This window comes from Gracilinanus agilis, chromosome 5 (assembly GCF_016433145.1).
Source record: "Gracilinanus agilis isolate LMUSP501 chromosome 5, AgileGrace, whole genome shotgun sequence".
NCBI lineage: Eukaryota > Metazoa > Chordata > Mammalia > Didelphimorphia > Didelphidae > Gracilinanus > Gracilinanus agilis.
In genome coordinates, this window is record NC_058134.1 from 312541464 (window position 1) to 312556552 (window position 15089).

Below are 15089 nucleotides of genomic sequence, written 5' to 3' on the forward strand. Positions count from 1 at the left end.
TGTTAGGATTTTTTCTGTAACTCAGCTGCCATTTACCTGAAGAACATGGTGACGCAGTACTGGCCAGATCGGGAACCTCCGCCTGGAGAAGCGATATTTCCATTCAACATTCACGAAAACGATCGCCAGCAGATTCGAGATAACATTGTGGAAGGAATAATTCGGTCTCCAGACTTAGTGAGGTACTTTCTACTCTCTCTCTAAAATACATCTGTATAAGCGGCATCAAAGATTTGGGTTTTTAGAGGGGGAAATGACCAGTTGTAAGAATTTTGATTTTTTTGGCTTTCAAAAGGAACAGTGCAGTGAATAAAAGACTCGTTCTTTTTTCCTTAACTATTTTCCTTTATCTCAGGTAATCCTCTATCTTTGGATTTATATTGTAGACAGAAATTTGCCTAAAGTCCTGGAAACACCAAATACGTATAGAATCTATTTTGCTTTTGTCGTTCTCACTTACCTTTCTACCATTCTATTTTTATCTTGTTTTTTTCTTTTGTCTTCTCCGTTACAGGGAAATTGATTCCTAAGGGACTGAACCTGCCTCTTAGTGCGCCTGTGTGTGCGCGTGTGCGTGTGTGTGTGTGTGTGTGTGTGTGGATGGCTCAGTGATATGTAAAGAGAAATGGGAATATCATAGAGCAAGGGACAGCTCCCGATTGTCAGTAAACATTCGTAAGTGCTTCTTCTGTGCCAGGCGTTGCCCTGAGTGCTGGGGATACACATGATGAAAACCATCACCAATCCCAGCTTCCAGGCAAATGGCAGAAGACATAGCTGAGAAATGAGAGGGGGATGGAGAGCAGGCCTGCAGACACGAGGAAGAAGTCCAGGAGAGTGCAGCGGGGTGGGAGATGAGATGTCCAAGGAGATGCCTGTCTGTCCCCCTCCTCTCCTTTAGTTTCCAATCAGAGGGGCCTGAGGGATTTTCTCTGGGGGTAGAGGAGAGAAGCCAAAGAAATTAGAGCTAGCAAAGTATTCTAGCCAAAATGTCCTTTCCAAAACTAAGGCTTTCCCTTAATCCTGTGTGGTACTTCTGGGTACAAAGCATTGCTTTCTCTTGTAAATGGAATATCCTTAGGAAAAAAAGGAGCAAAGAAAGAAGACTTGGAGAATTGAGAGGAGCCTAGAAAGAAGTTACAGAATTTTGGTGGTGGCAGAATGTTCCCTTCTTGCCAGTGGGTGGCGCTAGTGCTGTCAACCACCTGCCCTGCTCCTAGTGTAGGGCTGAATTTTTTTATTCTCACAGGCCAGAAGTCCCCTCCGGCCTCATTCGTCACTGATACTTAGCCCTCTCGTGGTGAGAGGAAGAGGAGGAACACCATCTGACATGAGTCTGGCTAGAAATGTGGCTCCCTTCCTTCTCTTTGCTTGGTGTGCTAGGGAGTGGCAGCATGGAGGAGAGCACAGTAGTGGTAACCCCCCCCCCCCCAACATCAATAAATGGACCTGGTTTGGGAGTAGGTGAATAAACCCTGTAACCTTGTTTAGGGGTTGCCCTTGTCACTCAGTAGCGTTGAGTTCGGCTTGTTACCACCAATGTTACCCTTCGAAGCTTCCTGTTGCCCCTACTTAGAAGAATCTGTCCTGGCCAATTTCCAGACTAGCGTCATGATTTCAGTTGGATGGACTTGCCCAGCCTTCTGATTTTACAGATGAGGAAGCGAAGATCCCCAAAGGAAGCCAGAAGGAATAGACTCAGCATTCAAAGCCAGGCCCCCAAATCCAAATTCAGTGACTTTTCCTAATCGTGCCACCCTCCCCCTTCCAGGCAGTGTGCTGCACTGGAATGTAGGAAGACCTGAACTCTTAGATGTACTAGCCTGGTGACCCTAGGCAAGTCCCTAAACCTCTTAGTTTTCCCATCTGTAAAATAGGGATCATAGTGCCCCCATCTCACAATAGCGAGGTATAGAAAGCACTCTGCAAACCTTCAGATGCTGGATCAAATGTTAATTCTTTTAATTCCTAGGAAGAATTCTTGGAATTGGGGAAAGGGGAATGCCGAATGGCCCCTGCCACTGTTCTAGAAAAGCGTTCACTCCTTCCTTTCGGAGAGAATCACTGATCACTTAGAGAGGAGAAATACTTCTTCCATGATTGCTTTTCTACTACCTCCCACATCTTTCACTCTAAGAAAATGATGATTGACTTGACTATTGACTTCATTTTTTAGTTAAAAAAATAAGCCTTCCTTTCTGTCTCAGGATCAATACTGTGTATTTGATTTCAAGGCAGAAGAGCATTAAGGGCTAAGCAATGCAGGTGAAGTGACTTGTGTAGGATCACCCAACCGGGAAGTTTCTGAGGCCAGATTAGAACCCAGGACCTTCCTCTCTCTAGGCCTGGCTCTTGATCCACTGAGCCACCTCGCTTGTCCCTAACCCACTCCCCCAATTTTTGACTTTAGATGATTATGAGCCTCCTTAGCTCATCATACCTTTATTTGAGTGGGGTTCCTGATCTGTTTCAGACCTTTTAAGTGGGGTCTGAAAAGCCTTTTCTCTTTCCCCTTCCTGTCAGCTTTGGGAGTGGTCGAGACCTTCAGTCCCTGCATTCAAGCCAAAACATTTTTTCCTGTAACGTTCTTGCCACAGCTTTTGCGGGGCCCTGGCTGATCCCTGGCTCTCAGCCCTCAGCAGATCTGGCAGGTCCGACTCTGCGGGGCACGTGGAGCTCCAGCTACTGCCTTGTGACTTGTGACGGGGCCTGGGGCCTGGGGCCCTTGCTTCCGAGGCATCCCCTGGGACCCGCTGGGGAGGCTCCTCTGGAGCATGTTGTGCCTGGGGGACCTGCTGACTAGTGCCCTCCTGGCATTGGGTAGAGGCGGGTCAGCGAGGCCTTCTCAGAGGAAGTTGGGGGCAGAGGGATGGTGTAAGAGGCGCTTTCCTCAGAATGGCTGCCTGGCTGCGAGGCTTGTTTGTGCAGCCTTGTGCCTGCAGAAAGCGAGGACGTGGGAGCACGAAGGCCATCTGAAAAGGGTGAGGGGCAGCATGTGGGGGCCGCCTCTCTCATGCTGGCTCTTTTCTTTCCCCTCCCAGAGTCCAGCTAACCATGTGTCTCCGGGCCATCATCAAGCACGACTTTCCTGGTCACTGGACAGCTGTCGTAGACAAGATCGGCTACTACTTGCAGTCTCAGAGCAGCGGCAGCTGGCTGGGCAGCTTGCTGTGTCTGTACCAGCTCGTGAAGACCTACGAGTAAGTGGAGATGCTTCCTGACTAGTGAGTCAGGCTCCATCCCCTTTTTCCTTCAGGCTTTTTAGAAGAACAGAGCAGGGAGGCTCCCTGGATAGAGAGTCAGGCCCGAAGATCCAAGGTCCTGGGTTCCAATCTGGCCTCAGACATTTTCTAGCTGGGTGACCCTGGGCAAGTCGCTTCACCCCCGTGGCCCAGTCCTCACTGCTCTTCTGCCTCAGAACCAGTCCATAGTACTGATTCTAAGATGGAGGGGAAGGGTCTAAAAAACAAGAATAGAGGGTAATAGAGATAGGGCTTGTGATTGGACCTTCCAGTTGGGGTTACTCTGAGAGAGCAAATTGATTCCAAAGCACTGTGTTGAAATGACTCGCCCAAGATCACACTGCCAACTTGTTGGGCTTTGTGGCTTCAAGGCTGGCTTTCTAAGCACTCCACCCTCGGGCCTCCCACCCCTGGGGCAGGGCATTGGAAAGCAGGCAACCCCGAGATGCCCCGTGATGGGCAAGGAGCTGGGTGAGAGCCACAGACTTCTTTTTAGAAACAGTGAAACCCTGTCCTGGAAATTCAGAGTGCTGGGCCCTCTCGGTGTTGGCGGCCCAGGGGCCAGGCCTGCCTCTCCCGCTTTTCTCCTGGCCACCTTCCTTCCACTCTCTGAGTTAGACCCAGACGAGGCGGACGGCTACCAGGGTCCTTTGGGCTCTAGAAGGCTCTAGACCAGCTGCAGAAAGTGGTTTCCTTCATTAAGGAGGCGGGAAGCCAGGAAAAACACGAGCATTTGCTCATGGGCAGCTCCCTCCCTCCACGGGGAAGGGGCAAGCCCGAGGCCCTGTCCCGAGCCTTTGCCCTTTAAGGGTTCCACAGAGATGGGGAGGCCCTTTCCCCAGGACTTCTTTTCAATGGAAAAACTTATAAACTTGACAAACACTGAGAAATAGGAGCCGTTCTTGGAGTAAAGGGCCTGCGCCTGCCTAAAAAGACGGCAAATCCAAAGATCGCAGAGGGTTCTGATTAGTACTGTCATCGATCTGGCACTCATAGCATGCCCTGGTCTCCTTCGGCCTTCCCCTTTCACAGACGAGGAAGTGGAGGTACAAAGAGGTTAGGTGACTTGCCCAGGGCCACAGAGCTGGGAAGCGCCTGGGGTGCTTCCTGGGTCTGTCTGGGGCCAGTGCACACCTCACCCGTCTCACCTCCTTCCCTCCTTTCGGCCCCGCAGATACAAGAAGTCGGAGGAGAGAGAGCCTCTGATCGCGGCCATGCATGTCTTCCTGCCGCGGATCCAGCAGCAGATCATCCAGCTCCTTCCCGATCCCTCCCATTACTCGGTGCTGCTTCAGAAGCAGATCCTCAAGATTTTCTATGCTCTCGTGCAGGTGGGCACCCCATGGGGGCTGGGGGCAGGTGGGATGCAGGGACCCGGGAGGTCCTGGGTTCAAAAGGGGCTTCAGACACTTCCTCGCTGCGTGACCCTGGGCAAGTCACTTCGCTTGTAGGAAGACGGGTCTCCCCAGAGTAGGCAGCCTTCCTTGTTCCACCTGGCATGGCCAGGCAGGCGTCCCCTGGTCAGAATTGGAGAAGGTGAGCTCTCGTGCCCATGCACGTCTCCTGGTGAGGGCATGAAGGGGGGAGCTGCCGATGCCTGGGCTGCTTTGTCCGGGTTCCGGCTCCTGCCCTCTTGGCCTGCTCTTGAATATGCAGGCATGGAGGGCAAGGGGGGAAGGGGGTGGCTGAGCCTTTGTCCCGGGGAGGCTGTAGGGATGTGGGGAGGCCAGAGGCCCGCCTACGCCAGAGCCCGTGTTGGAGGGCAGCTCGGTAGGAGGCCTCCAGGGCTCTGTGCGGCTTGCAGGGACCCACATAAAGGATTTTCATCAGCTGCAGCCTCGCAACAGAGGGAGGAGCTGCCACGGAGGGGCCAGGAATGGGCCGGCGGTTTCTCCTTCCAGCAGCCCCCTTGGAGTGCACGAGAGTGACTAGATCCAGTCGAAGGCTGGACGGCCCTCAAAATGCGTATTAACATCCACTGCCGAGAGGGACTTTGTAGTGCCCAGAGGAGCGTTTGAAACGTGGGCTGAAGAGCAGAGAGAGAAGGGTTTTGAGGGCTTCCTTTGTGCCAAGCAGGGGGCCGCTCGTGGGCCCCCTAGAGAAGGGCGAGAGCATCCCTGCCCGAAAAGGCCGATGTGGGCCCAGCAAGCATTGGATAGTGGCGTTTGGGGGCCACCGCCGGGCCTCTTCGGACGTAGTATTGTCGGGGATGAACTCCTTCCTGTTTCTGGTGCTGGAAGCTGAGGCCTGGCTGCCCTCTTCCTCTTTGGGGCCTGCCACCTGGCACCTCTTGGGCACCGTGACTGCCTTCTGCGGCCCCTTGGAGCAGAGCCTGGCCTGGCCTCGACCCGAGGGGTCTAAGAGCTCGCCGTGAGCCAGCGGTGGGCAGTGGGTGACGGTGAGAAACCAGCAGACCAGACAGAAAGGAAAAGCCACCTGACTTTTGTAGTCTGGGAATGAGGTGGCGACGGTCTCTCTGGACCCGCTAGACCCCTCCTGGAGAGCGTGCTTGGCTCTCGGACCGGGTTCAAGGCAGGGAGCATCCCTGGGAGGGCAGCCAGGATGGCGTGGCTCTTCGAGATCGGGGTGTCTGCTTTTTGGACTTGTGTGGGGAAGAGGGACGGACTCCTAGGAGCAAAACTCGGGGCGATGGTGGCAGTTTCAGCAGGAAAATTTGGGCTTGGAGGAGAAATGCCATTCTGGGGCCCTGCAGGGCCTCCTGGCTCCTCTTCTTTTCTCCCACCTACCGCCACCCCGGCTTCCCCGTCCCCTCGGCAGCCGCTGCGGGCTCTCCTGTGCCTTGCGGCTGTCGGGCTTCACATTTGGTGTCTTCTGGCTGGAAGAGGCAGCCGCTGAGGAAGGTGGTGCCGTGCCGCGTAGGGGGTGCCTTCCCTCCCAGCCCCCCTGCAGGGATCCACTTTCCTGGGGGCTGAAAGACGGCTCTTAAGCCTTGTTCACTTCACAGGGCAGCCCTACGCCCCTCTGTCAGCAGCGAGTCTCCGCGGGAGAACCAGGAAGTTTCTCCCCAAAATTGTCGTCGCCACGGCCCATGTTGGGTGGCTTTCTGCTTAAAGAACCTTCCCTTCTGGCTTGGAACCCAGATGTCGAGCCCTAAAGGCTTTGCCCTTGGGATGAAGTGATTTGTACAGGCTCACAGGGCTAGGAAGTGTCTGCGGCCACATTCGAACCCGGGACCCCCTTCTCCATGGAGCCATGTCGCTGCTCCTATATTGAATTTCTGGGCTGTCTTTTCAAGGCAAATGCAGGACAGAGCTTTGACTCTTAACCTGTGACAAGTGACTTGCCCAGGCTCACCCAGCTTGGAAGTATCTGAGGTCAGTTTGGAACCCAGGACCTCCCATCTCTGGGTCTGGCTCTCCATCCACTGAGCCGCCCAGCTGCCCCTTATACATTATCTTAAAAGGGAAGAACGTGTAAAATATCATTTAGCAAGACTTACAATAAACAGTGTCCCAAAAAAGTGTTGGCACGTAGCCTAAAACTTTCCCTGCTTTATCTGGACAATTGGCTTTTGTGCTGTACGTTATTCCTTTTTGATAGCTGATCTTGTGCTTTTGTTATATCTAAGAGATCTCCGAGTGGCTTAGAACCGAACCTAATGAGCTCGTGCACGTTCTCCTTGTCTTCCTCCTAGTACGCGTTACCGCTGCAGCTGGTGAACAACCAGACGATGATGCATTGGATGGAGATCTTCCGCACCATCATTGACAGGATGGTGCCCCCCGTAAGTAATCAGCCATCGCTGGGCTTTGGCACGCGTGACTGAGTGAGACGTCCTCGCGTTCCTCTTCAGGTTGAGCTTGTGCCCGCGTTCCTGTTTTGTGTCGTAGCATCTGGTATTGTGTTGTGTTTTTGTTTCCATTTCGGTTTACTTTTCTTTTGGTCTTCACAAATATCAAGTAAAACGAGCATTTCCACATACACTATAAGACTGGAGAGGATTGTTCATGGAAATCGGGAATCTCCATTCCACGAAGAGCTTGCTTTTCTTTTTAGCTGTTAAATTCATCATGTAACCTTTGTAGTTGTTCTGCTTGCCTGGGACGTCTTCTGGCCCTTGTTTCTCTTCTGTTTAGGGGGTGAGGGATCCCGGACTCTTTCACATCTTGGGGAAAAAGAAGCAAAACAAAAAAAAAGTATGGGTGTTACAAGGAAATATGTCTGCCAGGCAAAACAGAATTCCCGTATTGTCCATATCCCAAAATGTATTTCTTACTCTGCGTCTTGAGTATAGTACCCATCTCCGGCCTTTGTCAGGAGGTGGGCAGTGGCTGGTCATACCGCTGGTCAGAGCTCTTACATTCTTCAGAGTTAATTTTCTGTACAGTGTCAGCATTGTAGGGGTTGTTCCCCTGGTTCTGCTCACTTCCCAGTGCATCGGTTCATAGAGATCATCTCGGGTTATTCTGACGCTGTCCCTTTTGGCACTTTTCATGATGTGTAATGTTATATTCACATACCATAATTTACTCAGCTGTTCCTCAGTTGATAGACATCCCATTGATTTCCAGTTCTTTGCTACTACCAAAAGAGCTGCTATAAATATTTTTGTGGAAATGGGTGTTTTCTTTTTGATCCCTTTGTAGTATTGGCCTAGTGATGGTCAGACTGGCTCAGAGGGTTTAGTACGCTTCCTTAGGCTCAGTTCTCAATTGATTTCCAGATCAACTTAGTAAATTCTCAGCTGCACAAGCACTGCATTAAAATACCTGTTTTCAATCAGCTCCCCCAACAGTTATCATTTTCCTTTTTTTTGATTATCTTTGCCGATTTAATGTATATGAGGTAAAATCAGTTTTAAAATGTGCATTTCTCAACTTATTAACAATTTAGAGCATTTTTTAATTAGGCTATTAATAATTTGGATTTCTTTCATTGAAAATTGCTTATTCACATCCTTTGGTCAAACCTATTAGGGATTGGTTCTTGTCTTTACAAATTTGAATAGGTTCTTTATTTATTTTAGGTATATTTGCTAGAGAAGCTTGATACAGAGATTTCCCCTCTCAGTTAATTATTTCCCTTCTAATATTAGCTGCATTAGTTTTGTTTGTGCAAATGTTTTAATTTTGCAACATCAAAATTGCCCCTTTTATCTTTATCTATGATCCTCTTGTGAATTCTTCCTTCCTCAATATTTGGGCAAAGCAAAAATGTTTTCTCTGCTCCCTAATTTGTTTGTGATGTGACCTTTCATAATCAATTCGATAAAAATGTATTAAGTACCTACTCTGTGCCATGGAGATACAAACAAGGAAAAGAGATAGTCCTCGCCTTCAAAGAGCTTATGGTTGAAGAGGGCCAGCCAGCACCCAGAAAGAACCTTCGAAGTGCTGTGGGAAGGGAGAATTGGGCCACAAGTACTTAGCTGGAGGCATGTGTTTCAGTGGAGTCCAGCAGAGCTGCTGCTGGAAAGTGAAGTTACCAGAAAGGTTGTGGACCCCTTAATAAAGGAAGATTCTGGAAGGAGTTGAGTTCTTTGCCCTTCAGTCACAGCGGAGGGTGAATTGAGAAGATGTGGAGGATCAAAATTAGAGGCCATATGAGAATGATATAATGATCCTTGGGAGGAAGGAGGAGCGAAGCCAAGCAGCCTGCTGATGGAATATGAAGTCCCATATCCAGGTGGAGCTTTTCTTGGTAGTTGCTGGGAGATGCGGTTCTTGACCCGACCACAGCTGCCCAGACAACTCCCTAGTTTTCCCAATAAATTTTTTTCTTTAATAGTAAGTCCTTATCCATATTTAGAGTCTTTGATTTAATTAATGCTATTTGGTTCTAATGTGTTCTATCTGATCTGCAGATCAGTTTTTCTGTTTTAATTAGCACAAAATGACTTTGCCCTGCCACACAATAATCGACCCCCCCCCCCCCTTTTCACCAACAGCAAAAGTTTTGATGAGAATTGCTTCGTTGTCAATTTGTTGTTTGAGGTCTGATAGGACTTTGAGATTCTTGTTCTTTTGTTCCCATGGGTGCATTTCTTCAATAGTTTGAATGGCATATGACATTGAATAAGCAAATGAATATAGGTAATATTGTTATTTTTACCATATTGTCTCAGGCTCTCCATGAACAATTGATATTTACTTAAGTGTTTTTTTCTGGAAAGAGTGTTTATAGTTGTATTTCTAGAGTTCCTGTGTGTGTCTTGGTAAGTAGACTCTCAAATATTTTATATATTCCATAGTAATTTTAGATGGAATTTATCATTTCCTTTTGGGTTTTGTTGGTGATATGTAGAAATTTGGATGATTTATGTAGATTTATTTTATATCCTATAACTTTGGTAAAATCAGTGTTTCCATCCGTGTTTTAGTTGATTTCTAGGATCTTCTAAATAAATGATCATTTCATCTCTAATCATTGATCGTTGTGTTTCTTCTTTGCTCATGCTTATTTCTTCCATTTAGATTTCTTTTACTCTTGCTATAGTTAGCATTTCTTTAGGATCTCTCTGCGTGTGTAAATACTTACGTGTGTGTGGATACCCCCAGCCGGCTGACTCCATGGGTAGGTAGGCTGCTGGGCCGAGAGTCCTGAAGACTCCCGTTCACGGCCGGCTTCAGTCTCTGCCTTAGGCCCGCTGGAGAAGGAAAGGACCAGCCGCTCAGTGTCTTTGCCAAGGACACAGCTACGGGCGGTGGGCGTGCTGCTGTCCGGTGGGGTCACGAAGGGCTGGATGTGACTGAATGACCACCGCAACAACAGGAGCATCTCTCTCTCCGTTCTGTTTAGGAATGTATATATATATAATTTCTCCACTACGCTATATCAGACAATCGAGGTGATACCGGACCTCTGTGATGGTCACAGAAGTCTCCAGTTTGTTCCTGTTCCACAAAATGCCAGTTTGGGGTTCTGGGATTGTGTTTCCAGCTTGATGTCATCATCGTTGAGGGACTGGAATTGAGTTTATGAAGTTCCCGAGGCAGCGCCTGCACCAAAGGAGCTCCCGTTATTCTCAATGGGAAATGCCAGGCGCCCATCACATACAAGGGATGACATCGCCGGCCTTGGGTGGGGATCAGGAAACGCCTTGTGGCAAAGGGGCGGATCCTCATTGGCAGACATGGGGGGGCAGGGTCTGGCCTATACAAAGGCAAGGAGATGAAAGCTGTGCTGTTGTGTTTGGGTAGGCTAACTGGACCACAGGGGGTGAGAAGTTGGAGAAGTGGATGGCAAAGGCGATAACAGTGTTTATCTCTAGCCAAAATCCATCCTGACTTGCTTTACTTGAGCTCTTGGTTTGCATGAAAACAAAACCAAATTAGATTCTAGTTCACTGCGCCTCAATTTAACCAGTAACAGAAGTTTTTATGCTTTTATCTATGGATTGGATTTTTTTGCCTTGTATCCCCAGGGCCTGGCCCAATAGGTACTTAAGAAAGAACTGATTCATTGAGTGCAATTAATATCTAATCTACATCTGTTCTTCTAGGAGACTTTACAAATTGATGAAGACGATAGACCCGAGCTGGTGTGGTGGAAGTGTAAGAAGTGGGCCTTACATATTGTAGCTCGTCTTTTTGAACGGTAATCCTCTCACATTCCTTAATATTCCTGTTATATAGTATTGCCTTCATCGTGGGATTCTTCCCTTTACGCTCGAGAGCGTAGGGTTGACCCTTGGAGTCCTAGAGGGAAATCGCTTCTGATTTTTGCCCGAAACAGCTTTGTGTTCATGAGAGCAAAAATAGGTTTTGATTTGATGACCTTCAGCAGGTTATTTCAAACCTTTCCATGTGCTTCTCATCTAGTAGGAATACCGTGCTGCTTCTTGGAAGGCAGCCAAGGCCTTTTCAGGAGGAAGAGGCAGAATTCCTTCATTCCAGGGGAGAGTTTTTAGTGGTTTGTTTACTTCCTAACCTTTTGAAGGCCTTCCTGAGAACATTAATGGGAAACTGGTCAGACAGAGAATCGAAATAAGCATTGCGATGTCATAGTGCCAAATGATTTTATTTTGGAGATTTTTTTAAAAACACGTCTCCATTCCAGAGGTGTGCCGCGGCTCTTTGTGTTTGAGGGGATATTCTGGGAGAAAGATGACTTTTTTAAAAGGAAAAATAGAACTTTTATTTAGATGGGGAGACTTCATTGTAATTTTAAAAAGTTATTCATCCAGAGTTGCTCAGAGAAATAAATCCTTAGCCTGAAAAAAGCCATTTGAACCTCAAATGTACTTCTAGGACTTAGCAAGTCTTTCTCATTTTCATCAATATAAATAAGATTTACTAGTTTTATTTTAAATACAACTTAAAACTTTTTTTTGGTTGCTTACAATGCATAGAACACTATGCTGGATATCAGAGAAAATGTAATAATTCGGTGAGACGGTCTTTCCTCTCACAGAGCTCACAGTATACCAGACAGGTGGATAAAAAGCACACAGATAAATATCATGCAAAAGATATATCCTAAGAAAAGGGCAAAACGAGTATCTGAGGGGGTAGGCAGTGACCATTTCTGAGTGAGAGAATCAGGGAGGGCTTTTGAAGCTGGACCTTAAAGGAGTGGTAGAAAGTTTGTAGGGAGAACAGACAGGGAACATTCCAGATACAGGAAGCAGCGTGGAAATTGGACAGTACCAAGCATGTGAAGAGTGGAGCCTGGAGCCTGGAGCACAGGTGGAGGCGGGACAAGGAATGCCGAGGAAAGCCTGGGAAAGTCTGGGAAAGTCAGGTGGTCCCAGATTATGGAGAGCTTCGTAGGCGAGGAGGCCACAGAGTTGGAATTTTATTTACTGTTCAACAGAGAAGCGCTCAAAGGAATTAGACACACAAGCATTTTAGGCAAAAGAGTAACCTGATTGGATCACCGAATCTGTAAAGTTAATGTGGCAGCAACACGAAGGACAGATTGGAAGGCTGAGTCGGTGGAACTTTATGAAGCGTTCGATCCATAATTGGGTAATTGTAGCCTGAACCCACGTGGTGACAGTTTTTTTTTAACTTTTTAAGTCAGTGGAGACAGGAAATAGAGGAGGCCTTGACAACGGATCGAATTTGAGGAGTGAAGGAGTTCCAAACAAGGGTGATTGGGGAAATACCATTGCCAATGATGAGAATAGAGAGGGAGGACTCAGGTTTGGCAGGGGTGGGGAGAATAGGATAAGTAGGAAGAGGTCCTGGAGAATCTGGAATTTGGGAAGAAAATGTATCCACAAGGGAAGATCAGATGAGTGTCAGGAACACAGAAAGGTTAAGGAGGACTGAACCCCCCCCTTCCCCCCCAGCATTTAGATTTTGCTTATAAAGCAGGCAACCATGAATTCTCAGGAAATGGTTTCCTCAGAGTGACAGGGCCACAAACAAGATCACAAAAGGTTGAAGAGCTGAGAAATTGGTGAGGAAGCGGAAGCGTTAGGCAGAGATTTCTTTTCAAGAAGTTCGGTGTATGTGAGAAGAGATTAGACAGGAGCCGGATGGCGGAGAATGAGTGACAGAAGATGCTTTTATGGCGTAACCGAGCATAAGTGCCTGGTGTGAAGAGAAACGGAAGATTCTGGAGAGATTGGGGGATGGTTTATGGAGAGGAAAAGTCTTAGAGAAGGCCGGAAGCGATCTGCATAGAAGGAGATTCCTCCTTGCTGCGGAGTGAGGACGCATCTTCTCAGGTAGCAAAGTAGGAGAGGAAGAGAGAATTGCTGAAAGTACTGAACGGTTTTGAGGTGTGGAGGGGGAAGCTTATGCTGGATGTTGGGATCATCTCAGGAAACAGGAAGCTGAGGCATGAGCTGCAGGAGAGTGGAAGAAGAGAAGGTCTGAAACAGTCTTTGTGGAACAAGGTAGAAAAGGATGGAAAAATGGCTTGCAAAGCTCTGGTGAGGACTTAACGTCAGTATCCAGGGCCAATTGAAACGTCAGCAATCGGTAGGGTGTGAAGGTAATACAATTTCTGTACTTTCTCTTGCGTCCTGGGAGCACGAGTGAGCACTCGGAAGTATTTGAGATACCCAGGACGAAGATTAGAAGGCCTTGGGCTGGTGGTTTGGGAGCGAAAGGTAAGAGAAGACGTTTTCGGGTAGACGAATCATTGGAGTTGCTGAGCAGAGTGGCCGTGAAGGCAGGCGGAGGAGAGGGCTGTGAAGAGCAGAATGGAGATGGGGCTTGTGCAGACAGAAGTCACTTTGGAAACTATCAGGGTCATCACCATTTACATAAGGGCGAGGTCAGGGGACAGAGTGGAGGGAGTCAAGCCATCAAGGAGGCTTGCAAGACCTGCCTTTATGCAGTCTTAAATTTCCATGTAGAAGCCATCCATTCACCTTTTGTGTGCAAGACTCTAGTTCTCATTAAGTTCTTATGCTTGCTTTACTTTTAAAAGACCAAGTATTGAAATACTTTCTCTGTGTATGTTTTAAGATATGGAAGCCCAGGAAATGTGACCAAGGAATACTTTGAATTTTCAGAATTCTTTTTGAAAACTTATGCAGTTGGAATCCAACAGGTAAATATAAACTTTCTACTTTCTAAATGGAAGGCTATTTATTTTGTGGAATATGAGTTTATTATCAGTTTGAAGAAGAGGTAATGGGAGCAGCTCGGTGGCTCAGTGGATAGAGAGTCAGACCTACAGATGAAAGGTGTCAAATTCAAACCTGACCTCAGATAACTTCCTAGCTGTGTGACCTTGGACAAGTCACTTAACCTCAATTATCTCGCCCTGATCACTTTTCTGCCTTGAAACCGATACTCGTAGGTAGAAGTTGGGGGAAAAAAAAAAGATAATGACTCACATTTATATAATGCTTTAAATTTTATAATGTCCTTTCCCCCCCACAGCAAACCTATTAAGTTGGCATTAAAAATGTATAAGTATTTGTTAAATATGTGTGAAAATTGAAGTAACATCTTCTGGTTCAAAAGAGATTCGCGTCCTTACTACAGGACAGTTAGCTTTATGTCTAGGCCCCCTGGGAATTCGGCTTTCAAGGAGTTCTGGACTTTGGACTGATAGAGTCAAGAGTTGGCCATAATCCAGTAATTTTCAGAAAACAGGAGCCAAACTGTGGCCATTCATTCCGACAGGCTCTATTATCAGTTCCCTCGTAGCTTGTGTAAGTCATTCTCTGTCTCTGAGCCACACACCTTCAGTATTAACTGTAGTTTAGCACCAATTGGGGTTTGTTGAAAAGGGGCAGAGCCCAAAAAAGCGAGGTTGGGTGTATCTCACTCCGTCTCTCAGGGCTGCCCTTTAGGAGTGAAAGCTTGGCGAAGGCCCCAACCCCAGGCATACCTTTCGAGTCTGAATTATTCGTGCGGGACCAGCAAGGCTCCTCTGAACTGGTCAGAGGAAATGGGATACGGCGTAACCCAGCATTCTACCAAGTCCAAAGGAAAGAGCGTCCTTCTGAGCACTTCAGGATCATTCCAGAGACGTGGGACCCCCGTCCGGTGTGGGAGGTGGCTGAGAGGCTGAGACATCCCCTAAGGGGACAGGCAGAAAGTTAATGGGGGGAACTCGGGGGGGGGGGGGGGAAGTACTGAACGTGGAAAACTCAGGACATTGTACCTAAGCAGATGAGTCATGGGGGAAAATATTAGCAAGAGAAGGCAGTTTGGTGTCCAGATTTACTAAGTGTGCCCAGGCATTTCTGAGTAATTACTAGAAAGACAACGACCACTCTTGGGGAGGCGGAGAGCCTGTGGAACGTGAGGGGCCGGGGCGCCCTAACGTGCTCTTCCTGAGTGCTTCAGAAGACAAGTGAGAGTTACTTATGAGAGCGGAGTTTGTGACCCACACAGCAAAAAAATAATGCCCAGAATAGAACATTGGAATCTGGGCAGGCACTTCTCGCTAGAGAAACAAGGAGACACCAAAAGG

The 15089-nt window shown here is 47.9% G+C and overlaps 1 protein-coding gene across 2 annotated transcripts in view; it reads left to right on the forward strand.

Annotated features, from left to right (window-relative positions):
* The window catches only part of IPO8 (importin 8), a 119461-nt gene that overhangs the window by 22223 nt on the left and 82149 nt on the right, over positions 1-15089 (forward strand). For both annotated transcript variants that reach the window (XM_044679349.1, XM_044679350.1), the window contains exons 3-8: positions 26-182; positions 3042-3200; positions 4417-4573; positions 6898-6987; positions 10705-10799; positions 13628-13712. In XM_044679349.1, coding sequence (XP_044535284.1) covers positions 26-182; positions 3042-3200; positions 4417-4573; positions 6898-6987; positions 10705-10799; positions 13628-13712 — 743 coding nt within the window. The remainder of the gene's footprint in view (positions 1-25; positions 183-3041; positions 3201-4416; positions 4574-6897; positions 6988-10704; positions 10800-13627; positions 13713-15089) is intronic.